The 27,958-nt window shown below is 38.3% G+C and overlaps 1 protein-coding gene across 2 annotated transcripts; it reads right to left on the bottom strand.

The window, feature by feature from the left end:
- Nucleotides 1–70: 70 nt before the first annotated feature.
- ppm1j (protein phosphatase, Mg2+/Mn2+ dependent, 1J) lies at nt 71–26,375 on the bottom strand. 2 transcript variants are annotated; one of them, XR_005007276.1, is made up of 11 exons: nt 25,690–26,375; nt 13,631–13,748; nt 7,884–8,204; nt 6,182–6,294; nt 5,567–5,651; nt 3,854–3,972; nt 3,658–3,721; nt 3,154–3,261; nt 2,805–2,956; nt 1,410–1,685; nt 71–1,253 (listed from the first exon to the last, which is right to left on the bottom strand). XR_005007276.1 is itself a non-coding variant. In XM_036571090.1 (10 exons), the coding sequence occupies exons 1-10, from the start codon at nt 25,965–25,967 to the stop codon at nt 1,538–1,540; spliced, it is 1,506 nt and encodes a 501-aa protein (XP_036426983.1). In that variant the 5' UTR covers nt 25,968–26,375; the 3' UTR covers nt 71–1,537. The 2 variants fall into 2 exon arrangements, 1 of the variants encoding a protein (XP_036426983.1); XM_036571090.1 differs by having other exon boundaries at nt 71–1,685.
- Nucleotides 26,376–27,958: the final 1,583 nt, after the last annotated feature.

Here is a 27,958-nt window from a genome sequence, read left to right as displayed (position 1 = left end):
TAATATTTTTCCTCTTTTCCATGGCACAAAGAAAACAACTCAACATACAGAGTCAAAACACACAATCATTTTTTTTGATAAGTGAGAGATTTATTGTGAATTAATCACAGTTGCCTAGGTTTTACAGCTTGACAAATTATTAAACAGTCAGCAGAAATGATATTTTTTCAACATGGACAAAAAACAAACAAACAAGCAAACAAATAAACCAAAACATGTGATGACAAAGAGTGCTAGCGGTCAGTGGATCTCAAATATTTCAATTTAGACACACAATGTGTCCAGTTCAAGATCATATAAGCAAGGATGGTTTTATTTTTAAAAATGAACACTAAAACATCACTGAAGGTAAAAGAGCTGCCATGTAGAATCTTTTTTTTTTTTCCCCCCCAACATAATTTCACAACTAAGGTAGCTCAGATACACTTAGATGTAGGTTACAGTAAGAGTGTTTAACTTACTACTGAGGGTGAGTTTCTTGGTTCGGTACCAAGCCTGGACTAAAAGTTTCCTAAAAAGAGATTCTTCACTCAAACTAATGCTAACTTAAGGATTAGGCCTCTAAATGTGGCTCATAGAAAGTGGCCCATTAGCTACAGTTTAGGCGCACGAATACATTTGGGGTCTATTATCAAAAGTTCTAATTAGAAGCTTTTAAGTTGGACATTCGGCATGGCTTTGTGGAGAGGTAGGGAACGCAGTTTCAGTCAACTGTGCAAAAGTAGTTACATGGCTGTCTCTACTTTCCAGCAGCTCTGTGAAGGCAAGGGTTACAGTAGATAGTACAGTACGTCTCCAGAATTCTTCTTGATTGCCTGAACCACAATGTTTACCATACCATCACTGCCTTTCCAGAGGAGGTGCGTTTGATCCATTGATCCTCGATGTCAGGAGTAATGTAATAACTGTGCTTCCCTTCTTTCTTGGTGAAAAAAAAAACAACTAAAAGCAAACTCAGTACCAACACATGTTTAGACAGGTACATTCTTTGGAGACATTCAGGAGATGATTATAATTAGCAAAGGTTTAATTACAGATTGATGGGTTTCTGCTAAAGATAAAGTGCTTACATTTGTACATCCTTCATCACCAAGGTCTTCATCTTATATCAACAGTGGCTCATTCTTTTTGTCACATTCAGATAAGGTTTTAAACACGCAACTGAACATTCAGCCTCTCTGCTTTCCTCCTCTCTGCTCCTGCATGGACCTCCGGAGTGAATATTACAGCAGCTTCGTCTGTTCTGGAGTCATCTGAAAAGTAAGCAGTCTTTTAAAATGAGTCTGTACGAAATGTCGGGTGAGAAGAGTGGCACTTAATGATGATGTCATCCCACGCTTGACACGAGGTAAGAGTCAAGAATGAGGAATGCGACTCTGAAAAGAAGGAGGAAGAGGAACAACGCGTACATCTTTCCCGCCCGCTTTCTTCGGCTCAAATGAAAATGGATTTTTTTTGGTTTTGCACCCCTTCCTCAGCAGGCGGGAAGTAAGGGCGTGTCCTGATTTGCTTGCCGGTGGAGAATGGACCCAGCTCGTCATGTCTCTGACTCCGCTTCCGCCAACGGGATGACGAACACTGTGATGTCATCACCTGAGCCCAGTCTGTCATTGGGCAGCCGCCAGCCCCGCTCTTTGAGAACACCTCGTGACCTCATCAGGAGGTCCTGAGCTGCCAAGGTGTACCTTTAAGAAAGATAAAATATGAAATAAATGTTTTTTCTGCACTTAAACACACTGTTTTTTGTGGTATTATAACATGGGCTATTTGTAATTTCACACTTGATGATCACAAGGGAAACCGAGATAACCGAGACATGACTGCACAGTGACATCTAGTGACGAGTCTAAAGCAACACAGCCCAGGCAGCCATACTTTAAAGAGGAAGTCCACCAATTTTTCTAACTTTCTACACTTGCAGTCAACGAGATGTGAACAAATTTATTCTCAGTGGTTTAAAGTGAAATGGTTAATCGTACAGAAACTTACTTTTACTTAATTTATTTTCAGTGGTATTGATATGAACCAGCAGTCACCATATCTACAACACAAATACAGCCATTTCATTGACTATCCAAAGTGAACAATGAATCTACACGTCTTATATGTAATATTGACAGTAGTGAAGTAGTGGTAAATCTGGAAAAAAGTTTTCTTTGGGTACTATTTTTCCTTACAACGTCCTGCATGTCCCTCTACGCCATGAATAGCTTTTTAAAAATAGGTTTTAGGCTGAAGCCTTCTCAAAACTATCTGAAAACAATGACTCAATCATCAGGTAGTGCATTTGTAATCATTTCATGTAATATCATTTTGTGAGATAAATTTTATAGACATCAAACGTTTTGGACTTTTGGTTCCTATCACCACCACTGTGAACAATTCTGACTTGGTAAATTTCTCTAGAATAGCCTTTTCACATTACATTTTAAACATCTTAATGATTTAATTATGAAAAAATGTTTGAATATTGAATCCTGGATTCCCCTCTTACACCAGTTGTTAAGAAACGTTTGGGAACCAGTATTTTAAACCAGTTTTCCATTCCAGTCATTGACGCCCCACATTCTTACTCTATCCTAGCTCCCAATACAGAAGACTGAAAAGCTGGTACAGTTGTGCTCGAAACTGGAAGCAAAAATTGACTGTCTTGGGGGTTCCTGATTTTTGCATTGGAAAACACTGCTTTATGCCATCCTTAGGATAAAACAAGTGTAACATTTGGTGGCTGCAGTTAGTTTGGTTTTTATAGTACGTGTCAAACAGGCAGATTATGAAGAAGATGTCAAAGGTTAAAAGCGTACCGCATTGGGTCATTAGGCTCACAGCGGGAAAGGAAGTTTGTCACTGCATCAGCTACTTCTCTGTCGGAGGTCACATCCCACAGCCCATCAGTTCCCATAATGAGGACATCATCAGAACCGTGCTTGTGCTCTGAAATGTTGTACACTTTTACCTGGACAAATAGAGAAAAAGGAAACAGGATATTAGCAAGAATATAAAAAGAATATATAAATTTCATGTTCTCTGCTCTGAATGCATTCGAGCTACTGTTCTAAATACAGAAGAACTACAATAATGGATCTTTAACTGCAGTTATCCTGAAGTCAGTGGATGGATGGATGAATGAAGAGATGTAATTCCATGACACACCTCTGGACAGCAGGATAGGAAAGGTTTGATGTGAATGTTGGAGTTGTACACTTTCAGGTCATGATCGCCTAAACCACGTGTTACTCCAATAGTGGCCATGACTCGGGCCTGTGAATGAAAACACACACAGTTTGGTTACTATGGATACAATAACACAGATTATTTCAGAGTCTTATAGCTAGAAGTCATACTCTGTAAACATCAGTGACCAAAAACGAATCTCAATTTTTAAAAACATCTTTCCTTGTGGGGACCGGCCAAAAATGTCTACAACATCAAAAAATCACGTTTCACATCATCTTGGGAACATGTCGTCCCCAAAAAGGTGCAGCTTAGACTGAACAAAGGCGCAGAAGAAGCTCAGCTGCACTGGGACTGCTCGTACTCTTTCTGATATCCTTTAGTCTCTCTGTATCATGTGTTAAGACATAAACCACCTCTGACTAGTCCAGGTTACTATTAATTTAAAAAAAATGACTCCTTGATTATGAAATGAAATGATACCTTTTTCCCTTCCCCATAAATGAGTGGGAACTTGAGGTCATCTTCCACAATTGTCTTGTATGCCCTGCAATGAGAAATTTAAACGTGACATCACACACACAGTCAAAAGAGGAACAAGATATGTAGCCACAGACCAATTAACTTGCATCTTGCATCCAAACCCTCAAAGCATGTTGGACCTCTTAATATCACTTACCACCCAGTCATGGTGTGGTCTCTAAAGAGCATCTTCTTGCCCAACTCCTTGTGTTGTATGCGTCGGGGAAACTCAATGTGTGTGAACTCATTCCCAAGCAGTTCTGGTTTAAGGAAGCCCTACACACAGTGACATCAGGAACATGAGACAGTTGTGACTGGAAGTCATCTGAATAAGTGATATGACAATGATTAAACATCTGATCTCCAGGCTAGGAATCTTCAGCCTGCTCTATGAGTCTAATGGCAAATTTACTAAAAGAGCTGCTAATTACTAATAGTCTACCAACACTCTGTGCTAATAGGGGTGGACAATTTAGCTAGTTATTTATTGACAAATTCCATACAAATGGATACAGAGCAACTTCATAAGTAACATATGATCAGCACAATATAAACCCCTGTTTTGCTCATAAGCCTTTTGTACGAAAGCCAGTTTCTGCCAAGTGGAAGAAATAAAGTTTTTTATCCTTCTCTGTTTTTGGTTCAAATTGTGATGCATCAGGTCAAAATAAAGACTTATTTTCCACATAAGTACTTAGTCAAAATAAAGTACATGAAAATATGTAATTGTTTTGTCTTATTAATTCAGAAACACGTGTTAATTTTTGGCCGGTAGGATGAGCTGAACTTGAGTTCCATACATTGCATGCATTTAGAATGCATAATCATAAAATCCCTGAGCACATCCATGCCGTTTGGGAACTGCATGATCGAAGGCCGTTTCCTAAAATGATCCGACTTTAGGTTTTCCATTTCCTTCATCGAATTGAGAATAATGGAACATGACAGGTGTTCGCAAAGGTTTTCATTTTCCATTGAAAATTAATAAACGTATTTGAAAAACTGCCTCTTTCTTCTCTGAGCATAAACAATTAAGCCATGTTTGCAAAAATAAGACAAGCTTTTCACAGGCATTAAATAGCACAGCCAGTCAGTATTTACTATCAGTGTATGCAAAACAGAGTGTGTGCCTAATTTTATAATAATAAATGTAATAACAATATATAATAAAAAAAACATAAACTCTTTCCAGTATTCTGTACTTTGCGAGAGAAACTCCTATAAATGCATACATAATGAGGCAAAAGTACAAAAGATCAGTGACTGCCCCTTTGGTCTAGCCCCTTATGGGTGCTAGAGCTCCACTGCACCTATTTAGTAAAATGTACCAGTCACTTTTTAACGCTGAAATAGGTTTTGCGATGGCACAGCATGTCAGTAACTCGTCCCTCAAAACTGATTCAGACTTTGTAGAACTCATATCTGTGAAACTCTAGCTTTCTAGGCTGCATTCCCAAACCTTAATTTACCCACCAATTTGACACTATGCTGATGCTAGCTGTCCTGTTTAGACACAGTGATAAGTGCTCTCATGAATTACACAGTGTGATAACTTCCTCCCATAATAACACAACATTCCCAAAATGTTTGAATATTTTGCATATAATTACAGTAATTATTGACTAGCAAAATATATGTCTATCACTTCTGCATAAACCGTGGTGTATCAGCAGGTGTGGCAACACATGCAGCCGGTAATAATGATGGAAATAAAAATCCAGCTTTGTGATGGCTTCATTTTTGAAAATTATGTTTGCACATTTCACTTAGAATGATTTTCATCTAGATTTTAAATTAGCCCCTGGTGGTAAAGTTGGAAGTGAACCCAGCTATGTAGTTGTACGATGAGGTGAGAGATGAGGAGTCTCACCAGATACTGCAACCGCTGCCTCTCACTCTCTGGTGTGAACTCGTTGGACATGGGAATGACCTCATCATTGCGGACAATTATGGCTCTGAAAGGATATAAACAACTTTATGCTTCAAAGAAAATAGTTTTATCAATGCGCAGCATTCAAAAGGTCCTGTTGGTTTGGAATGAAGATGTGCTCATTTCAGATGCATGTCAGATTTTTTTAGACTGAATCAACAATGAATTCAATTAAATCCTGAATGAAAATAGACTGAAATGGAACAATTTAGAGTTTAATTTATTGGAAACACAGGACACAGGAATGACCTCATCATCATAGACCATTATGGCACTGAGAGGATATAAACATCTCAAGCTTTGAAGTGTACATTTTTAATCAACCAACTGCAGAGCAAAAGCAACAGGACTATGTCCTTTAGTTTTTGAGTGAAGAAGTGCTCATTTCAGTCTAGCCTAAGAAACTTAATTTGACTGAATCAACACTGAATTCAATTAAAATCCTGAATGAAAATCATAAAGAGACTGAAAGAAACCCAAAAGAGGGAAATAAAATGATAGACATGCAACATATAAATTAAATTATAATCTCAGTTAATTCTTTAGTCCTCTTACCTGCTGTCTCCTGCATTTGCTACATAGAGTTTCCCCATTAAATGCACAGCAGTCAAGGAACAACATCCACCAGAAATGCTGTAAGATGCTTTCTCTTTCTCAATGAGGTCATCCTGCATGGGAGGAAGAGACACAAAGACATCACCTAGACTCATAAGGTACAGTGCAGGGGCTGGTATTTGAACATGGCTCCGTAATCCAGCATGTATTTGGAGGAAAAATTTACTTAAAGTTATAATGCATAATATCAGCTTTAATTCAAGGTCATTTATAGCTATATTTGGTAAACTATACAGAAATAACAGGCCCATTTCTACCTATACTTTCTTTTCGGGGACAAAAAGTAACTGGGTAGTTGGCTACTGAGGTTTTGGCTAGTTGTATTCTGTTGCGCCATTATATTATGCACAACAGAGATAACAAAAGGTCTCGAGTTGACTCTAGATGTGACATTTGCATCGTAAATCTGCTTTTGTCTCTAAACAACTAGAACAAATAAAAGTGATACCTAGAAATCAGAATAAGGCAATCAGAAACATAGCTACAACATTTGGTGCCCCGAAGTGCCAAACTTTAAGGAGAAGAGTAAGTAAGAATATACTGGCGAACTTAGCAACAGCAAACAAACTAGCAGGCATGGTAGTAGATGACCAAAGAATACACCATGAAGAGGCAAATACACCAGAATGACCTCAGAGGGTTTACCACAAGATATAAACCACAGGTAAACCTCAAGAACAGAAAGTCCAGCACAGTTTGGTGAGTTTCCAGCTCAAACACACCTGCTTCAACGTATCAGTTAATTACCAGGTTTAGCTGGTGTGTTTTTGGGCATGGAAATCATCCAACTGTTCTGGACTCCAGCTGTCCAGGACCAGAAAGTAATGACCCCTCTCTACAAACCTTTTTGTATCTTTTTAGCAAATCGTTATCTGGCCTTTCTGTTCCCATGGACACATGAGACAAAAGTTAACCTGTACCACAGTAATGGAATGAGGAAAATGTGGAGAAAAAAGACCTGCTCATAATCCAAACACATCACCTCATCTGTGAAACATGGTGGCAAGGACAATTATGGCTTCCAGTGGAACTGGGACACTTGTCTTTTCTGATGGAGATAATCAGGGTCAAAAAGTACAATGTTCTTGAGTGGTCAATCACCTGACCAGACCCTCTCTAAGCATGCATTTCCCTTTCTGAACAAAAGACAAAAAGACACAAAGCAAATAGGAACTAAAATGCCTGTATTGTAGGCTTCGCAGAGGGAAGATACTCGCTGTGGATCACAGCCTTCAGAAATTCAACCTGCCAAATAACACATTTATTTGTAACATTTATTCAAATACTTTTGGTCCTCTTAAATGGTAGGACTACAAAAAGGCCTGTGATTCCTACACAGTTCACCTAACACAGATGTAATATCTTCAAACTGTATCCCTGTAGTCACTGCTTCATTACTGTATCCCTGTAGTCACTGCTTCATTACTGTATCCCTGTAGTCACTGCTTCATTACTGTATCCCTGTAGTCACTGCTTCATTTAAAATTCAATGCACTAGAGTATAAAAAAAAGTGTCACTGTCCCAGGACTACACCGCAGAATGTGAGAAATATACACACAATGATAAATAAAGCTTGCCTGGGATGGACAGCATAAAACATTAGGATAAAACATCTCACTGCCCAGAGCCCCATGATCTCACCATCTGTTTGAAGGCATTCTCTATGATGCCCATCACCAGGCTCTCCAGACTGACCACCTTCTCCATATGGAACCGATCTGCACATGCATCTTGGTCCTCTGCATCCAAGCAGGCTCCCTTCTTCTGGTCAGCCTGGTAGGGGCTGCCGTTTTTGGCCAGGCAGATGGGTGGTGGGCTGCTTTGATTCTCTAGAAGATGAGCCACTTCACACAGTCGGTCGCGGATGAGGCGATGGAGAAGCTTGGAGGTCATCAGAGCAGCTCCTGAGCCAGCATGGCCGTCGAATACACCCCAGAAGTGCATGGGGATACCTGTGGTGTCCTGGAGAGGCAGAAACAAGAGAGAGAGGAGAATTAATATATAAAGAGTCAAGACGGGATATTCATCGAAACCATTTATAAATATGCAGTGAAACAAAACAACATTGCCTCAATGTAACATACAAGGTCTCTGTTTACTGGACCACACAGTACAAGTGACCAAGACTACAGATAGACAACAGTGTGGTCCAAAGGTCTAAGACCACTAGTGAGAATGCTTGTTTTCTGCATTCTTTTCTAATAACAATTGAGTGACAAATAGAATCTTTGAAATATTTACATAAATATCAGAATTTCTTAGTATTTGGTATGTCCACCTTTTGCTTTAACTGGCATAGATTCCACCAGCGCAAAAGCCTGTGATGAGTAGTAGATCAAAACATGGTTAATACAACAGATCTGACCTATTTGTACAAAAGCCTCAACATGGTCAATGTCATAAATTTGCCTAAAGCTGAATAGTGACAATAGAAAAAGTGCAAAGCCTCGAATATTTCTTCTTCATTTTACATCTAACACTTTTTCTTTGTTTTAATTTTTCAAAATTCTAAAACTTTCTGTTGTTTACTTCCAGATTTAAATGAAACAAATCCTGATTTTCAGTGTACTGTCAGAGTTTTGGACCCCACTGTACACACATGGCAATGAAACAGGACAGAGCAGTACAACACACAAGTTTACAACAGTACACAGGATAAGACAGATAGCCCAGTAAAATGTATGAGATGTTTAATATATGTAATAATATGGAGAATGTAAATGCTAAGGTTAAGATCATCCGCTGAATTAAGGAATGCGCACTCAAAGAAAATGTGTGTATAACAAGCAACATCACCTATTTTTAATACCACAATGGGGCACCTAACTATACCTGCCCCCTCACTGACTCTGGCAAATACTTGATCACAAATGACAAATTTTCTGACGTGACCTGTTGACAGGATTAAATCAGGAGATCAAGAAAATCTTTCTCATGTTGGCAAGGGCAGACAGGAGGCAAGTTTGTGAGGCTGCAGACCCAATTCCACAAAACTATGACCTCCATAGTGACGAAACATCTGGTCTTTATTCTTTCCATCTCCCCTTCTCTCTCTGTACTCTATCCATTGGTTAGCAGCAAAAGGGTGAAGAGTACATTAGCAGATGAGGTAATTATGTAACTGATTCAGCAGTGGAGATATGGGAAGGTACTGGAGGAGAAGAGAGTAGACAGGGTGAATGTGGGGGTATTGATCAGTCAGTTAAGGAGTCGCCTTCTCTCACTACATCTTGTGTGTATGTGTGTGTGAGGGATGTATGTGTAAAGAGGTTTAAAGTACCAGAAAGATAAAGTAGCAGTCAGAGTCTTAATAGAACTGTCAGTGCTGTCACTGTGTGGACATTTGAGGGGAAACCCCAATCAATAATAATACAAATTCATGATGCATGAAACTGTATGTGTGTGTGTGTGTGTGCGTGTGCAGAGAGGGAGGGTATGTGAGTTCACTATTAGCATACGTGCCCTGAACACTGAGTCCTTCCAAACACACACACATACATACACACACACACACACACACACACAAGTGGATCATGATAGATCATGAATCCTAACTAACAAACACCCCCCTGCAGTCATATGATGCACACAGAAGCAAGAGGATTTACAACAATGGTAAAAGTATACAGCTGTACACAGATGCTTGAACACCCCCACATGGCTTGGTTGATTTTCTAAATGAAAATAAGTTAACACACCCTCTACAGAGAACACACTTGAATATGACATTTCTCTGCAAAATTTAGTACACAATTACTATTTATCTGCTGAGTTTAACATACTAGAAACACATAAAACAAACAATAAAATGTGCCATATCTTTTGCACAGGCCACATTTTATATTTTATTTTTTTCCTATGTGTGAAATTCAGCAAATAAACAGTAACTGTGCATGGAAAGTGTTAACTTATTTTCACTTAGAAAAACAACAGTACATGTAATTTGAACAGAGGTGCAAAAACCTTTGCACACGATTATATATCGTTGCTGATAAAAAATCATTTTGCAGGAGAAATAAAAAAACAGTCTTGTAAGTGTAACAACTTTTTAGTCAGGTTAGACCATTTATATTGGTCCATTTGTTATAAAATTAAGACACAGTATAATCAGCAGCTGGCATTTTCAAATGAACAATGACAAAAATTAAGATACAAGCAGGGGTGAAATAGAGCCAGTGCATATCTGGGTGGAGCTCTGGCACCTTTGGTATTGCTGAATATCAAATGAAGCTGAGCTCTGGTTCTGTAACATGATGGAAATGTAAATCATTTCCAATAAAATCCTCAATCAATTCAATTATTGATTGTGATAAACTGAACTGAAAGACCTGAACCTGAGTCTGAATTTCTGTCACTGTGCACAACAGGCAGAATAAAAAAGACTATGTGCAACAGATGCTCTCAGTCCAGCTAGAGAACGTAAATATGTTGCAATCTGCACTGAGGCTAGTTTAAACTGTTCACCAGCTCTCATGCAGGGGATTATGTGTCTGTTGTGCAGTCGTACAGGAAGTTGCAAAACCCACAGATAAAGATTTTAGAAGATAAAAAAAGGCTTTGAAAAAAAATAACATCCGAATGTCACCATAAGAGAAGCCTTTGAAAACACAACAACCGAAAGTCACCATAAGAGAAGCCTTTGAAAATATAACAAACGAAAGTCACCATAAGAGAAGCCTTTGAAAATATAACATCTGAGTGTCACCTCTTACTAGTTGTAACGTAAGAGCTGACATGTGAACTGGACTTGTCATTATCAATCTATAGTTTGATAATACAGCACCTCTGTGATTTGAGAATTCTTTAGTTATACACAAAAATTACAGAAGAAACTGAAGATAGTCAAAAACAGATTTATACTATCGCTGTTGGAGCAAACCTTCACCAAACCTTCGCTGCTGGAACAAGACCTTCTCCAAAATAGTAACTCCGAAGAAGTAGCAATGTTTTTAAATTTTAGTGCAAGTAATGTAGAGAAAAGAGGTTTTTTTCAAGTTATTTTGGACCATTTCTCTTGGCCCATTTATCATTAAAATTTAAAGATAATACCAAGGGCAGTGGTGTAAAAAATGCAGCTATGACGTTTTAATATTGCAACAACAACAACACATACATTTATGGACAGAGTGATTTGTTCTCATATATTTGCAGAAAGTCTTTTTGAATTGCATTCCAGCTGAGTAATTATCTTAACACTTAAATGCAAACTCATGTTGCCAGTGACGCACAACCTCAATGTAAAAAACTACAACTGTAACTTCACAGTAATTTTCCATGCAGCTTACAATAACACTTTGCTATGCATTCTAGGAGATGATGTTCATTCTTAACAGTTTACTGCAGAATTCAGAGCAAGTTACTATCCTAGAATTCCCAGAAATCTCTACAAGAGCAAAAGGGGAAAACCGAGGACATAAGACATTAAATCCTGAAACATTCAGCCTATGCTAAAGCTTCTTATAGAGCAGTACTGGGGATAAAGCAGTGCAAATTAATGCAAAACAATACTTCTTCCTATAATGAAGTAGTGTAACAGATCACAGTATAAATTCTTATACTTACATTACTCATATGTCTCTAACAGATCATACTAATATGCACAGTGTATTTAAAACATACATTTACTCTTTATAGTGGCATAGATATCTGTGTAATTTACATGTGTATGTACTACCTGTGACATCTGACAGTGTAAATGTCACACAGCTATCTTCTAGGCTTTCAAACAACATCAGATCCTCATAATTTTAATCAGCTTAACTGCCTATGTACTGTTTAAAGCTGGATATAGTGACAGGCCTTTTATACAGTGTTCACTGTAACTGGTTATTTTTTAAAATTAAATTACTGAGAATGATTACTGGGTTTTCCCTTGTACTTTCCAGTCGGTACAGATTTGTTTGGGTTTTAAATGTTTGGGTTTTAATGAAGAAGCAAAGTAATGAGTAGTGAGATGACTTTTTTCCAGGAAATAATACGTACAGTAATTCCTGGCCCTGATGAAAGTGCAGTGGTTGCAATGTGGTCATTCTCGCCAGTGAGTAAACATCACTTGTAGTTGCAGTACTGGCAACTAAACTGACCTTCACAGCAATTCCTATAATTTGGTGTAATTCTGATTATGTGTCTGGTTTACTTTTGCTTTGCATTCTAGAATTACTGTGCATATGCAGGAACATATCATGTATTTACAACAGATACTGTAATTTTAATGCTTTAGATGCTTAAAATGACTGTAAAATTTATGCGATTATCCCCCTCTAATTCTTCCTTTTATTCCTCTTTCAAGAAAATGTTTTACACTGTGAAACTTTCATGCAACTAGTTGCATGTTGTGAGTTGCCTGCAACATCATTTCAGTGCAACTTGACTATTACACAAAAAAATAAAAAACTAAATTAAACACTGAATTACTCTACAAGTTAGCCAGAATAGCAGCACATATTTTTGATATATCATAATGTTCTTGCTATAAATTCATTTGTAGGAAGTCATTTACATATTTGCATCTTTGTCCATTTATCCCAACTGTCATTCTGGTTATTTTGTCCTATAACTATCAGTCTTTTATCTTTCAATATAGGATTCTTTACTAAATATTTTAGGTTTTATCTTTTGTGTGTATGCTAGGCTGTTCTAAATTCATGTTTAAGCCATTATGGTTATAGCCTACAAAATGCCTCGCACATTCTGTCCTAGAAGCACAAATGAATCTGAGCTCTGTGTAAAAGAGAGCATCAAGAGAGGAGCTAAGTCACGATAACTGTAGACTAACAAAGAAAAATAAATGGTGGCACAAGTAGCTGTTTCAACAGCTGTTACCGTTAGCTATTAATAGCTATTTACAGAAGCAGTTTACTAAAACATTAACTTCCAGAAACGTCTGTTATCATGGTTCAAGAAACTGAAAGTTTAAATGTATCAAACTTCTGTCCGTTTCCTTTTCAACCACCCAAAAAACCATCTTCTGTTCTATTTTATTGTCAATTATTACAGCTAAATCAGTTGTTTAGATGTATGTTTTCCAACATAATCACATGATGTCTTATTGCCATTTTCACTGGCTGTTTCATGAATTTTGCAGCTGGGTTTCAAGTGAGTTGCAGGATGTGTTACATTATGCAACTCACGTGCAATTTCATTATATGTAAGTTTCAAACAACTCAAGTTGCAACTCAAGTTTCATCACGAAGAAACCAGTCTTAGAAAAAATACTACATTAGTTTTGTGTTAAATGTAAGTGCTAAATTACTAAGAAATCATATGATGTACAAATGCTTAGCAAAACACTTATGAATGGGTTAAGTGGCAGTGCAGCATTCTAACTGAAACTGTTTGTGGGTTTATATGTGCATGTGTGTGTGCTGGTATAGCGCTAGCATACTCACCCCAGTGTCCTCTAATAGCATGGAGGCACGCTGCTGTTTACCACTGAGCTTCTTCACATACAGCACCTCACACGAGGCCTGATCCTCATTCAGCATACTCTTCCCTGCATTTATCACCCTGGGAGAAAGAGAGAGAGAGAGAGAGAGAGAGAGAGAGATCTTCAGTGGAGTGACATTATTCACATCATTTCTATCAGTACAAAATACACCGACTGGATTGTACTTGGAGTTATCCTCACGCAACCTTGCTAAAGGCTCAGTCAGGAATTCCTGAATGTAGGCCAGGGCTGCTCCAGGGACCAACTCTGAATTAACTAACAAAGACGATATCATACATATTACGTGGTGTAGTGGGTGCAACTGATGTAGAGTTATTATTGTTCAAAGGCCTCTGGTGCAGGACCAAAAACAGGCCTGCGTGTTGCAGCGATTGCTAATTAGGATTTTGCATTTCACAAGGATAAATAAACTTTCTTTGCCCACTTTTTCCTTAGAGGACATCTAGCAAAGTAAATACTGTTACCTTCAGGGAGGAAAGCTTTTAAAAGCAGTCCTTGCTTTTGAATGAAATTCGTTAAAAATGGAAAGAAGTAACCAGAAATTTTTGTCCCTTGTTTTTAGTATTAAAAGCAGAACTTTAAAAAATGAAGTTGGTTGTAATATATTTAAAGGGATAATTTGGTCAAAAATCATTTTTTGACAATTGCACCCCAAAAGTTTGCACCCATTTGACAAACTCTTATCTACAAAAATAGACAAAAGTACAGACAAGATGGCACTTACCACTGTTTCTAGCTGTACAAAATACTTTTGTTCATTTTTTAGATCACTAGTACTCACAGGGTGATTGTCCCTGCCTTTGTCCTACTGTTCCACTGGAACATTGCTGTGAGGATTTGATTGCATTCAGCCACAAGAGCACTAGTGAACACAGGTACTGATGTTGGATGATTACCCCTGGATCACAAACACCACTCCAACTCAAAGGTATTGTATGGTGCTCAATCCAGAGAATGCAGTTCAACTGCTCCATAGCCCAATACTGGAGGGCCTTGTACCCCTCTAGCTAGTGATCTTAGGCTCATGTGTGGCTGCTCTTGAGCGTTCCATTCCTCCATGCTTTTCTATGGAGATTATACAAGTTGTGTATAACTGAACAGCTGTTTCAGTAATTGGTTCATCTTTAAGGAACACTTAATCTAAAAAGAAGAATGTCCTCACATCCTACAGCAGTGCCGCAGTTGTCTCTAAAGGGAGATTTTCCAACTTTCTTTTCAAAGACTAGGAAAACATCATTCTGATGATGTATCTGGAAAGTGGGAAGAACGTTTGATTTTTGGGGACTTGCTGTTTTGAAATGTTTTTTTCTTTTTTTGTAGCTAACGTTACAGCTAGGAAGCTGAATGATATCTTACTACAGTATTATAACTGTAGTAACTGTCTTCAGCTGATCATTACCATTGAGAGAATAGAAAACTCAAATTACAAAAATGATCAGATGAGGAGGACAACAAGCACAAAGATAAGGTCAGTAATGTAGTTACCTGGCTTATCTAGATACTTCGGTGTGGCTTCTTTTCTCTGGCTGAAAGGGTAAACGTTTTTTGGGCTAAATAAAGACAGAATCACTGTTTTCTTTACAATTTTGTTCAACAACCGAGATAAGAGTTACACTAATACTAACTTGGTTATATTTATCAGCCTGTAACTCAGTGACCAGGCTAACATTCAGGATTGGTTTCCCATTGTATGATGTATTTGGGAAATGTATGCTGGGTATGCTGTGTAAACGGCTTTATTTCTAAATATATTTAGTTACCGCTGTATATTTATATGCATGGTGGTATATATTGCTTTATTTATGATGTTGCTGTTAAAAATATTAATATATTTAAAAAGGAAGACTAGGTAAATTGGACTGTGAGTGGGAAATGAGCAATGAAAAGTGGCATTTTTGTCTAATATTCTGATTAACCACCTCCCGGAAAACACTGAGTGAAAAGCCAGTGTGCTGCCAGCTTTGCCGTCAGTGGGCCAATAATGGACTGCTCTCTCCTCTTGCTATCTGGGTCTAGTTTAAGGCCAGAATGACCCTCTAAAGTAACTGAATGCACTAATTAGAATATAACCATAAAAACCAAACATGTCTTAGTTTGCCTGAACCCTCCCTGTAAGCAGCTGGAAAGTGAAAGTATACTAACTGAATGCTGGTAATGAAACAAAGGCAGAGAGAACCTGATCTCAAATATTTGACAGCACTCTGAGAGTGTTTAGTATATGATTTCTAGGACAGAATTGGAGTATATTTACTCCAAAGCACAAGATTTATCAGAAGAGATTAATCTCTTGTACAGTACAGTGAGATCTCAACTACACCACTTTCACAAATGAGCTGCACTGATTACTTTTTTTTACAGATTCTTTATATGAAATGTTGGCAAAATAATGAAATTCATATAAATAAGAATTTTAGAACAGTCACATCATCACAAAACTTCCATGTCTACTTTGATGCACTGATTGTAGGTCACTCTGTTTTAATATGAAGGGAACTGAAAGCTAGCGCTAAAATCTGGATTACAGAAAGCCCTCCACTTTATAATCAGTTGAAAGCGGTCAGTTGGCATCAAAGAACACAGCTATGAAACATTAGAACAGATGACACAGAGGAATTACCCACAGTCTTTGCACTTTGAGATCAACTGAGCTTTGCTTCTTCAGCCAAGCCTTCAATCACTGAGAGTAGGTAAGTCCTGTATACTTTCTGATCAGGAATTTCATAACTATTCGTTTAGGTTTTACAGCATCTGTTTGGTTCCAATGAACTCTGGTTATAGTCAATCATCTCCAAAATATCTAATCAGAACACAAATCACTAAAGACTAGGTTTGAATGAAGGCAAGGCTGTCAAAAAGGCTTACAGTCAGCCATACACTAGCTACACTCGAAAGAGGAAGCACAGCCCATCTACCCCTACCCTATAAGTTCCTCTTCTGAAGTCACAAGAACTCTTTTTTACAACTAACACTATTTCTGCAGCCTGAGGTTTCCGTTTCGACATCATTATTTTTTGTTTAGAACACAGTCCACGTCTAAGGCCCAATTTATCGACTTTTTACCTGTGCAATGAAAGCAGACAGTTTGGCTTTGCGTTTGAAGTGTTGTGTGTTTGTCTAAAGGAAGTTGTGGTAAGACCTGACATAGAATTCAGCTGATTGAAAATGAGTCACACACACAGCATGAGTCATCTCACTAGGAAGACATTCTGTGGTACCTATGTAAGAACAGAAGTGCACCAACAGACGTATAAACAAAGCTGCATAACATCTAACCCCTGCAAGCCTGGTTAATTTACAAAAAGCTAAACCATTTTATGCACTCTCCTATTAAAAAGTCCCTTTCCAGAGAGGACAACACACTCACAACTAGAGTTTCCTGCCTCAAATGACTTTGCAGCCAGCTGTCAGTGTTAAAAAAGACACTGAAAGAGTCTCTGAATGGTTAGCTACCTAGATATTATTGCTAAGCTTCTCTTTGTTTGAGACTCAGCACACCACCATCCCAGAGAGCTTTTCATCCTAAAGACATCAACATAGTGTTTTACATGCTTTTAGGAAGTTTACTTTTTGCTAGTGAACAAGGTAACCCACCTAGTTAAACAGATCACAAGCTAGATAGATATGTATGTACTTTATTGATCCCAAAGGGGTCAGAATTAATGTTGTTTTATTATTAGTAACTACAAAATATTTTTGTATTCTATCACTAAGTATGCCACTATAACTCTCCCATCCTTTTAATCTTGAAACGAACAAGTTACAGATGTGTTCTTCCAAAAAACGGTGACAATAACATTTACACAAGCAACTACCCAAACATACCTTAGCTGTCTTGCACATTCCCTTCTGATGCACATCTAAAATGGCTAAGGTAGATGAGGAGATTAGATATAATCCACTTGATTGGAAAAGTCAAAGTAATTGTAAGGGAAAAAACGAGTTTCCAAAGATGGTTTAAAAAAAATATTAAAAGATAGAGAAACTGGGATGTCAAACAACTGCGCAAGATGACCAAAACTATCCCCATCATATAAACTCTACTTAAGGCTTTCATCTTTGAGAAAATCAAGCTCCACTTTAAGAATCGGACAATGCAACCAACTTCTAAGACTGAACTGTGTAGGTATAAAAAAATATCTCTGCAGAGTTCTTTGAAAAACTACAAGCAAGACTTTGTACAGTTCAATCTCCGCAGTCAAGAATCAGCTGAGCTCAAGATCTAGAACCGCAGAACTTACTGATTTTTTCTTTAGCTCTTATGAACAAGCATCAGCTGTTAAAGGCGAACTCTAACTGTTTGTTAAAAAATCTCTGCAATTACTGGAATCACTTGGATCTTAAGAATCACAAAACGCAACCAACTTCTAAGACTGAACTTTGCAAGTGTAGGAAAACTACAAGAAAGTCTCCCTAAAAGACTGGAAGCTTTCCTGACACAGAAAAACGAACACCTTGTACTTAATGACCGTTTCTGGAATTAAATAAGCTGCAGGATTGTGCATAGTAGTGTATGTTTTGCACTTTTTCAGAATCCTTATCATCTGCAAAACCATTTATGTCCCAAAAAGAAATCATATACTCCCTAGCTACAACATTCATTACACTTGAGACAATTCTTCATTGTCTTCTAGCAATACACTTCACTTGTACTAAAAAAAGGTATCACTCTTCTTTGTTCCGAATGAAAATCAAAGCAACGGCAGGGCACCTTATTAAATGAGGAAAACAAAAGCAACCACCAACCACCATCTATCCCCTACACACCACGTCTCTGCTTTTGGCTGTTTATAGTCGGCCGGTGGGCCTATGGGATGAACCTATATGAATTACACTGTGGGCTGCTTTCCTGAAGGCAGGGGATCAAAGGATTTGTAGACAACGTTGGATCCTCAGTGGTGGTATCATGAGCCTTCCCTGGTTCTGCTGGCCACTGAACTGTGCCAGGAATCTAAGTCGACAGTATGAAGAACAGAAGGAGCAGAGAGGCCCTGTGAACTAGACAGTAGCCTCCTAATGAAAGGATCATATTTCAGATCAATGATCTAACTCTCTGCTGGACATACAGTAAGTGCTCCATTAATACAATATGGCTGGTACTTGCAGCATGCCATCATTCTAAAGCCCTTCAAATTCCTTTCTGCTTCTAATCTGAACCATGTGGTATGTTCAGCATATAGGTAAGTGACAATAAAGGCAGGATACACAGCATTCAAATGAAGTGCTGTTAATTCTAATTAAGCCCTCATCCCACTTAACACCACATATCAAGTAGCATGTTCTCTCACCCAGCTTCACTCCTCCACCTCCAGCTAGTTTGCTCCATTTTTAGAAGCCCTCTCCGAGCTCCTTTCACACATTCTTGCCTGCCTTTAGACTCTGTCAATACATCATGTGTCAACATCACATTCATCTGCCCATCTGCTTCTTTGTCTAGTCTTCTTGGCAAGTGCAAGCTTCTGGCTCAACTTGAATTACAGAACCTAAAAGCAAATGTGGGCCATAGACTTCACACAGTTCAATCTCTGCAGTCAAGAACTAGCTGAGCTCAAGATCTAGAATTGCAGAACCTGCACTGATTGATTTTATCTTTAGCTCTACTGCACAAGCATCAGTTGTTAAAGGGGAACTCCACAGTTTGTTCAAAAGCTCTGCCCAAGTCAGTGGTTGAGACGGTATTCAGTTTGTTTGGATGTGAAATGCTCTGTTGTAGAGGTACTTAACAACTTCTGATTTCTTTACAATGGTGGTGATAGGAACCCAGGTTACTATGTTAACATAAATATAGAAATTTTATTCACTATTTAGTTTTATTCACTGTAAATGTCTTCTGAGATTTTCTATATAATATTGATAATGGTAAATTAGTGTTTCGATTAAGTTTTATTTGGGTAAATTTTGCTCTACATTGCCTTGCATGTACCTCCCCTTAATTGAAGCTTTTAAAGCCCAAAAGCACATCAAAACTATCATAAAACAATGTCTCAAGCATCATGCATTCTGTAATATAGCTTTCACAGACATTAAATGCTTTGGATGTCTGCCCCCTCTTACCACCCCTGCGAACAAATCTGACTGAGTAAGTTTCTCTAGAATGGAGCATTTCACATTAAACCACTCTGAATGACTTGGTTTACATCTAAACCATTTAATTAAACAGAACTTTTGAACAATTGGTGGAATTCCCCTTTAAAGCAATACAAGTAAGAGCAACATAAAGACCTATAAAGGTCCTATTATTGCTGTAATATTGTAAAGCATTGGAGGATAATTATAGCTTCTGCTATAAGTAAATCACCTTTCACAGGTCAGAGAAGCCTGTGGGTCAGCACAATTTCGGAAGAGTACAGTGCAGGAGATGCAGCTGCAGTAAAACTTGAAAAACTTGACAGTGCTTTGTCTCTGCCCAATGTTTTCAAAAGTGCTAACGACTTGCATTCCTGGAATGACTATGCATCAAGAAGTACAAACTTCCTTATATAGTAACTTCAAACTTAATGAACAAAAAAATAATGAACAAAAGGACAAAACAAAGTCTCAAGGGCAAATGTAACCATGAGAATGTGGAGTACATGAAGCAGAGATGCTTAGAGAACATATGTACAAAGAACTACTTGTGCAACAACTACGTTACTCGAACAAACCAACTTGAACTATGATCCACTTTCTTACTGCTCTAGATGTTCTTGCAAATACATTGCATAATGCAGTGCTGTCAATAAATTCATGTTGACCTCAAGAGGTTGCAAAAGTAACTAGAGTGCCCATATAAAGGTAGGCAATATGCTGATATTTTATCACTTTTATCATGATAAATGACGCCATAGTTCGCTTTGAAAGGAAAAGAAAAAGAAAAAAATCAAACGTCTGTGTTAGTTGACAATATTTTGAGTACAAGATTACGCAAATTTGATTTTTTGCCAAAACTTTCCTTTACATATAAAACATCACTGTAAAAGAAACATTGAGGCTACAAGGAAACAAGTGTTCCCATTCCAAGTATATTGCCAGTTTTTTTATTGCCAATTAAATCTAGCTTGCCTAACAAGTTGTCAGAACAACACCTTGTATCTGGGTCATTCTACAGAAACGTCCACTTTTCTATCTATCCATAGGTGTCCCTGGCATTACCAATCCTCATTAATGTTACACATAAGAAAGGTAACACCAGTGACAGTAACACCAGTGACATTTTTAATGAAAAATGCATTTTACAAAATGGCTGCTACAGAGCATCAAACCATGTTGTCAATCATGGAATATCCACCAAAATATGTAATTTAATCCGTTTGTGTTCTAGTTTTTCACAATTACCTAAGAAGTAGGTCACACCAGTGACTTCAACTAAAGGCTTCATATGAAATCATGAATTCTAGATAATTAATTTTAAAACCAATATTGCTAAATTGACGGCTCAAAAAGGTGTAATTGTAAAAATAACTTATTGTTTTAATTTAAAATATAAATAAATTGTAACCCTAACATGTTTTTCAAGTGTAATATATCTGTAAACACTAGGGACACAAAAATGGACGTTTCTGTTGAATGACCCATCTATTTCTACTGGACTGTCAATCATGAACTTTTGACATACTGTAAAGGGAAGTTTGCATTTTCAAATTATGCAAAAAAAAGAAGTTAAAAATGAAAAATACAAGGTTTTGTTTCGCCAACAATGAAATACATTTCACCAAAAAAGTTGTTCAGTGGTAGCACAAAATGGCGAGTGGTAAGTATACTCAGACAGAAAAAGGAAGCTAAAATATGAAGATAAAAGCTTTCCACAAGCAACCGTATTTTCTCACAGTCATGAAATCAGTGATACCGTAGGGGCCAGCTGGTTTACAAGAAGTGTGCAGACATGTGACAACAGAAATAAGGAAATGCCCTCTTCCATCATAAAAGAGTTTAGAAACATGTTCTAAAATCCTCCTAAAACGTTTAACAAGTTTTCTGCTGAACTTCACAGACTAAAAGAGGAAGGTTACTGTGCTCAGCAGTAGTTCTAAAAGCTGAACTATGCTGTTGGGTCTCATCTTTTCAGGTGATGAGTTTAGTATTTAGAAGTATAGTATAACTACCGGGCAATGTTGCAGAAGCCCAAGCCTAAACCCATCAATCTGTTAACTTTGTTCATGATATTATAAAAGTGGAGGAAACCCTAGGCATGCCATTCAATGGGACAGCTTGCCAGTCTTTCTTATGAAAGCAATTATTGCATATGCTTGTAATCGACAAGCATTAATCGATCATGAACTCAGGCACCACTGCAGTGCTCTGATTCTATTGAGAAATCCACAGTTAATGGCTAAAATAAGTTTGCTCACTGAAAGCACAGTTAGGTTTGCTGACCTGCTCATGCCCAGACCTTTACTAACTTTTTTTCTTCGTTAGCATTTGATTGGCAATATACACAAGTTGTTAGCCACAGAACGCAGCAGTGGCGATTTTCAAAAATGCCTTTAAAAAATCGACAAGAGTTCCTTATTATGTGCATGAGGCCATCTACAGAATGCTGAACAACTTTTTTTACCAATCAAGTCAAATTAAAAACACGGTTATATCATTAATGATATCAAACTGAATGACAGTCTCACGTTTTCGAGACCAGCAAGCAAGCTATGCTGCTGCTTAGTCTAGTTTCAAAAATGCAATCTCCACCCACCAATTACACTATGTTTAGTGGTTTGGTTTGCAGGAGTCTAGCAACAACTACGAGTACAAAATGTCCTCCACCAATCAAAGATTAGAATTACTTGTCATATTAATAATTGACTGCTTGCAAAATAACATTGCTTCTTAGTTCTCGTTGCTACATCAGCTAAACTTTCAGTTCAGGCTACGTAGCATGTGTAACACTTCAGAACTAAAAAGGTCAGTAGTACAAAGCAAAATGTAAAAGCACACACACAAGTACTACTGAAACGTTTGTCATTCAAAAATAAAGATATTTAGTGCAGACATACATTTTAAAACGGACAAAATATGAATTTAGGACTATTTAAATCAAACAAAAGATTTCTGGAGAGCATGATCACATCAATTGAACCAGGCAAATCATTTAGTAATGTGACATTAAAGAAGTAGGTTTTCATATCTAATAAGGAAGAGGTTTTAGCGACAGAAGCTACCCTTTCAGATGAGCTAGTGCTAAAGCTAAGACTGGAACTAATCAGTGCTGAGGCAGACTTTACACAAGATCTTTCAGCAAACTTTAGTGAAACAATACAAATAAAGAGTGTGTGACTGTACTAATATTTGTATCGACACATAACGTTGCAATCAAATGTGAGCGCGGTACAGTCCTGTTCAAATATTAGCAGGTAAGCTAACAAACTTGCTAACTGATCTTAACATTCCTCTGTAACCCAGAGAAAGTTTAGCTGCCTTTAGAGCCAGAATAAGGCTGTCTGAATGTGCATGTCTTTGTCTTTGGACTATAGTGTGGTCTTCCACAGAGATTAATCCCAAACTTTTCCAGTTTCGGAAATGAAATAAAAACAGCTCCATCCTCTAGATGATCAGGACAGCATGTGTCAGGCATTAAATATTCCTCAATAACATCATTTCCACCATTTCTTAACCCAATAATTCTGACTAAATTACTGGCTTCTCTGTTCTCACTGCAGGTTTGTTCAGTCACTATGCTATACATTTCTGGATGGAATCATCTACAGCTCTGCTTATCGTCAGTAACGTCTTAGTTTTTCCAGCTTTCTATAAATGGGTTTAAACTAATAGAATACTGGCAACATATTAGAATCATTTTATACATTTATCTCCAACAATGTTGATTTTTCATCAATGTTTGATACTGACATATATGTGCGCGTCTGCAAGTCCTGGCACACCTTCAATAGGTATTAACAGTTATTTGTTGCCCAACCTTTTGGTATTTAGCTAGAATGATAAAATATAAGCTTTGACAGATGGACTCACTTTCGATTGCTGTCATCATACTGACCTCCCCAAACTCAGGGCTCACTGCTTATGTTGTGTTTAAAAATGGATGAAATAACCTGAGGCTAAGTGGGATGTTTTCAGAGTGTTCCTCTGTGTTAGTCTCTCTCTCTCTCTCTCTCTCTCTCTCTCTCTCTCTCCTCTCTCTCTCTCTCTCTCTCTCTCTCTTTTCTTTCTTTCTCTGCACTACCCATGGGCTGACACAGTGTTATCCCTACATCTGTAGTTCCTATTGCATTAACACTTCACAGAATTTACCTGATGTCATCACACTTCATAATACTTGTATGTAATTCCCAACAATTCCTTTTATCCTCATGGGGTTTCACATTGGGAAAATATGTAAAAGGAGAGACCAGCTTTGCCCATATTTATCTATTAGTTTTCAGGCTCAAGGATTTTCAGTTACCCCACATCTTTCCACACACCTGAGCCAGGTAAGCAAGGTTCCATGGCGACGGATCCCTGGCTCAGGTGTGCTGGGAGAAGCACAAAAATGTAAACCGGTGGAGGCCCCGAGGGTTGGAATGGAAAACCTTATTATATGCAGTGGATTTTAGCTCGATCCCCCTTGTTTTTCTAAATGTCTGCATAATTAAATCGTTGAGATGTAAACAAAGTCCTCCAAAGTGTTTTGATGTTAAATACTTAATTATAGAGAAACCTACCAACACAGATTTCTTTACAGTGGTGGTGACAGAAACCAGGGTTCACAATGTCTACAGTGCAAATACAGCCATTTTATTTATAATCCTAATTACCAGTTAACCTACATGTCTCATCTGAGTTTTTATATGTTATGCTAATAATGTTAATACAGTGGTAAATCTGAAGAAATATGTTTTTCTTTGGTGACTACTCTGCCTTGCATCCTGCATGTATCTCTCTGCCACGAATAGCATTTTAAAAAATACTTTTTAGGCCAAAACTTTTTTTTTCAAAACTATCATAAAGCAATGTATCAGGCATCACGCAGTTTATTAACAACCATTTCATGTTAGAACCTTCTGTGAGGTAGCTTTTGCAGACATCTCGTTCCCATCACAACCACTGTGAACAATCCTGGCTCAGTATAAATTTGCCTAGAACGGCACACTTTGCTCACTTCATCACGATTTAGTTATACAGAAATTTTAAACTTTCTTGTAAGAAGACGACAAGAAATAAAATCTGTTGTATGTTGTCGGTGTCACAGTTTGACACCACGGCCTAACAACAGCGAAAGGCTCAGGAAAACAAAACAGCTGCACGATGATGGAATATGGTGCAAAAAATGTGCAATTCCAAGATGGTGGCATTGTCTTTTCAAAGCATGCTGGGAGCATTTTTAAACACAATAGATTGCACTGATGCAATAACACTTTATTTACCATAATCTCGTTAAAGCGTGTCAGAGCAAACGTACATCCCCATGCAAAATGTGGGCTAATCTGTAATCTACATGCTTTTAATCCCTGTTCACACTGGGAGGCGGGGTAGCAGAGGGTCCAAAATATCCTTTAATCCCTAGAGAAACTCAATGTCTTTGTAACAGGTGGCAGATTCATTCATCCCCTCACCATGAATGGCTGCAGAAGCTTGATTTTGGTCTTGCTGTTGGACCGCTGCAGCTTGCACACTGGAAATCATGTGACCAGATTCTGTTCATCACACTTTTTTTGTGGGGAGACAGTGAGGATGTGCTGGGCTCTAGTGAGAGAACAAAAGGCGAGCACACGTACAGACACAGTATTACGTTGAACGTTCGGCATGGACGTACGAAAACGCACCTATGGCGCAGTTTGGCTGAACTCTGGGCATTTAAATCGCTATTCTGATGCTACCCTGCTGTCGACTGCAGCCCACCGAGAGCTAGTGCACAAAGCTCGGGCACCACCAGGAAGCACCACCAGGCTGCCCTTGGCTCAATGTGGCATGCAGCAAGAGACCTTGCACGTCACGCAAAAGCACCGAGCCCAAAGCGAATGCATTTTTGATGCCTGCTACATGTACCTGCGCCCCCGGGGTCGCCGGGCTTGGGGGGGAAAAAGGGCAGTGACTCACTCTGCGTATCCGGTTCGCCACGGCAGCGCGCTGTCCCGCCTCGGCGTGATCACGGGTCTGGAGCCGTGCTCGCTCGAGTACTGCAGCAGCTCTGGCGTGAGCTCCAGAAAGTCCGGCCGGCTGTAGGGGAAGCGCGGAGGCAGCGCGTCCGCCCCGCAGCCCTGCGCGCCCGGCTGCTGCTGCTGCTGCTGATGGTGGTGATGGTGATGGTGATGGTGGCCGTGCGGAAGAATGCCGCCCACCAGCGAGGACATGGCGTTCTTAACTTTGCTGATCATCGCGGCGCCGCGCTCGCTGGTCTAGGGCAAGAAGCGGCGCCGAGAGCCGAGAAGAAAGGCGGAGTGAAGCGGAGGAGACGCGATGCAGGAAGCGATCACCGCGAAGCCATGTGACGCTCTGACACGCTGTGTTTTCCTCACAGCGGAAAAAAAATAATAAAAATCCTCACCAGGCAGGAGTGGCTGTCATCCGAGGGGCTGGACAGAGGAGCAGGAGGGCAGCAGCCGGACTACAGCAGGTCCAGCAGGGGCAGTGGAGGGAGACGTGAGGAAAGGGGCGAGGACAGAGCACAGTGACACTCGAGCAGTGTCAGAAATAAATACATACATACACACATAAATAAATCAAACAACAATCCTTGCTTCTAATGATGACAACTATGATATCAGTCAAGATATTTAAATCGACCTACGCCTGATTTAATAATCGTTTTATAGTATTAATATTATTTATAATTATATAATGATAATTATTACTACTATGCCCTCTACTGTGCCCTAGTCAGTTCTTCTATTATTGCTACTATTACATTATAACACCTGCTGTTACTAATGACGATGGTATTAGTGATGGAAGCATGTCATCATCTGAAAAAAAAGTTGATCAAAGGAGAACTTTTGCATTTCTCCATAATTCAAAGGGTAAGATGTAAAAAGAGTCATTCTGAGGTGTTTGATGTGAAAAGTTCCATTCAGAGAATAGTTCACAGTGGTGGTGATAGGAACCAGACTTGAATGCCTCTAAAAGCTACATCACAGAAAGTTATTACATGAAATGGTTATGAAAATGCTGCCTGATTCCTGAGACATTGTTTTATGATAGTTTCGTAAAGGTTTTGAGCTAAAACATATATAAATATTTAAATCCACTCATGGTAGAGAGGTACATGTAGACATTATAAGGCAAAACTGTACAAAGAAAACTTTTTCATTTAAGATTCACCACTATTTTACCCTTATCAACATGACATATAAAAACACAGAAGACACCTGAAGGTTGACTGATCACTTTGGATCATAAATAAATTGGATATATTTGCTTTGCGGACATTGCGACCCCTGGTTCCTATCACGACCGCTGTAAACAAAATCCAAAATGCTCTGCATGTCTGTTTACATCATAACAACTGAATTATGCAGACATTTTGAAAAAGTGGTGGAATTCCTCTTTAATAACAACAAAAATAACGCTGCTGTGCCATTACTTCTACTGATGATAATGATTATGAAGATATCGGTAGTGGCATCTATTTGACTGCTAGCAATGATGATGATGATGATGATGATGGTAAAGATATTAGTGATGGTAGCAAACCTTCATCTGGTCAATTTGTAATAAAATATTAATTCAAGTTGAACTACTGTCTGATATAATAACATTTCATAACATTTAATAACAACAACAGTGCTTCTTCTACTACTACTATTCTGCTACTACTGCTACTAATGATGATGATGATGATGATAGCTTGGTGTTGTCATTTCATAAAGGAAATAAAAGATGACCTACTCCTTGATTTAATAACAACAACAACAACAACAACAACAACAACAACAACACTACTGCTAGTACTACTTCTTCTACTACTATTAATGATGATGATGATGATGATGATGGTATTAGTGATGGTAGCATATCTTTATCTGGTCAGTTTGTAATAAAATTTCAATTAACGTTGAACTGCTACTTGATTTAATAACACTTAATATAACAAAAGCAATGTCAACAATACTGCTACTGCTAGTACTTCAACTACTACTGTACTTCTACTAGTAATGATGATGATGATGATGATGGTAATGGTATTAGTGGTGGTAACATCTTCATCTGGTCAATTTGCAATAAAAATGAAAGTTGAACTGCTGCTTGATTTAATAACATTTAATAACAACAACAATACTATCACTGCTAGTACTACATCTACTACTACTGTTCTACTACTCTCTACTACTAATGATGATGATGATGATAGCTTGGTCTAGTCATTTCA

This window comes from Colossoma macropomum, unplaced genomic scaffold (assembly GCF_904425465.1).
Source record: "Colossoma macropomum unplaced genomic scaffold, Colossoma_macropomum, whole genome shotgun sequence".
Taxonomy (NCBI): domain Eukaryota; kingdom Metazoa; phylum Chordata; class Actinopteri; order Characiformes; family Serrasalmidae; genus Colossoma; species Colossoma macropomum.
This window is presented reverse-complemented; position numbering and strand designations above follow the sequence as displayed.

What these genes read in the sequence shown, in the direction of transcription:
- ppm1j (XM_036571090.1), bottom strand. Translation starts at nt 25,967, where the DNA reads ATGATCAGCAAAGTTAAGAACGCCATGTCCTCGCTGGTGGGCGGCATT. An exon ending in TTTATGGGGAAGGGAAAAAG is followed by an intron (nt 3,262 to 3,657) that starts GTATCATTTCAT and finishes TTTCATTCACAG; the next exon opens with GCCCGAGTCATGGCCACTAT. An exon ending in TCCTATCCTGCTGTCCAGAG is followed by an intron (nt 2,957 to 3,153) that starts GTGTGTCATGGA and finishes CTATTTGTCCAG; the next exon opens with GTAAAAGTGTACAACATTTC.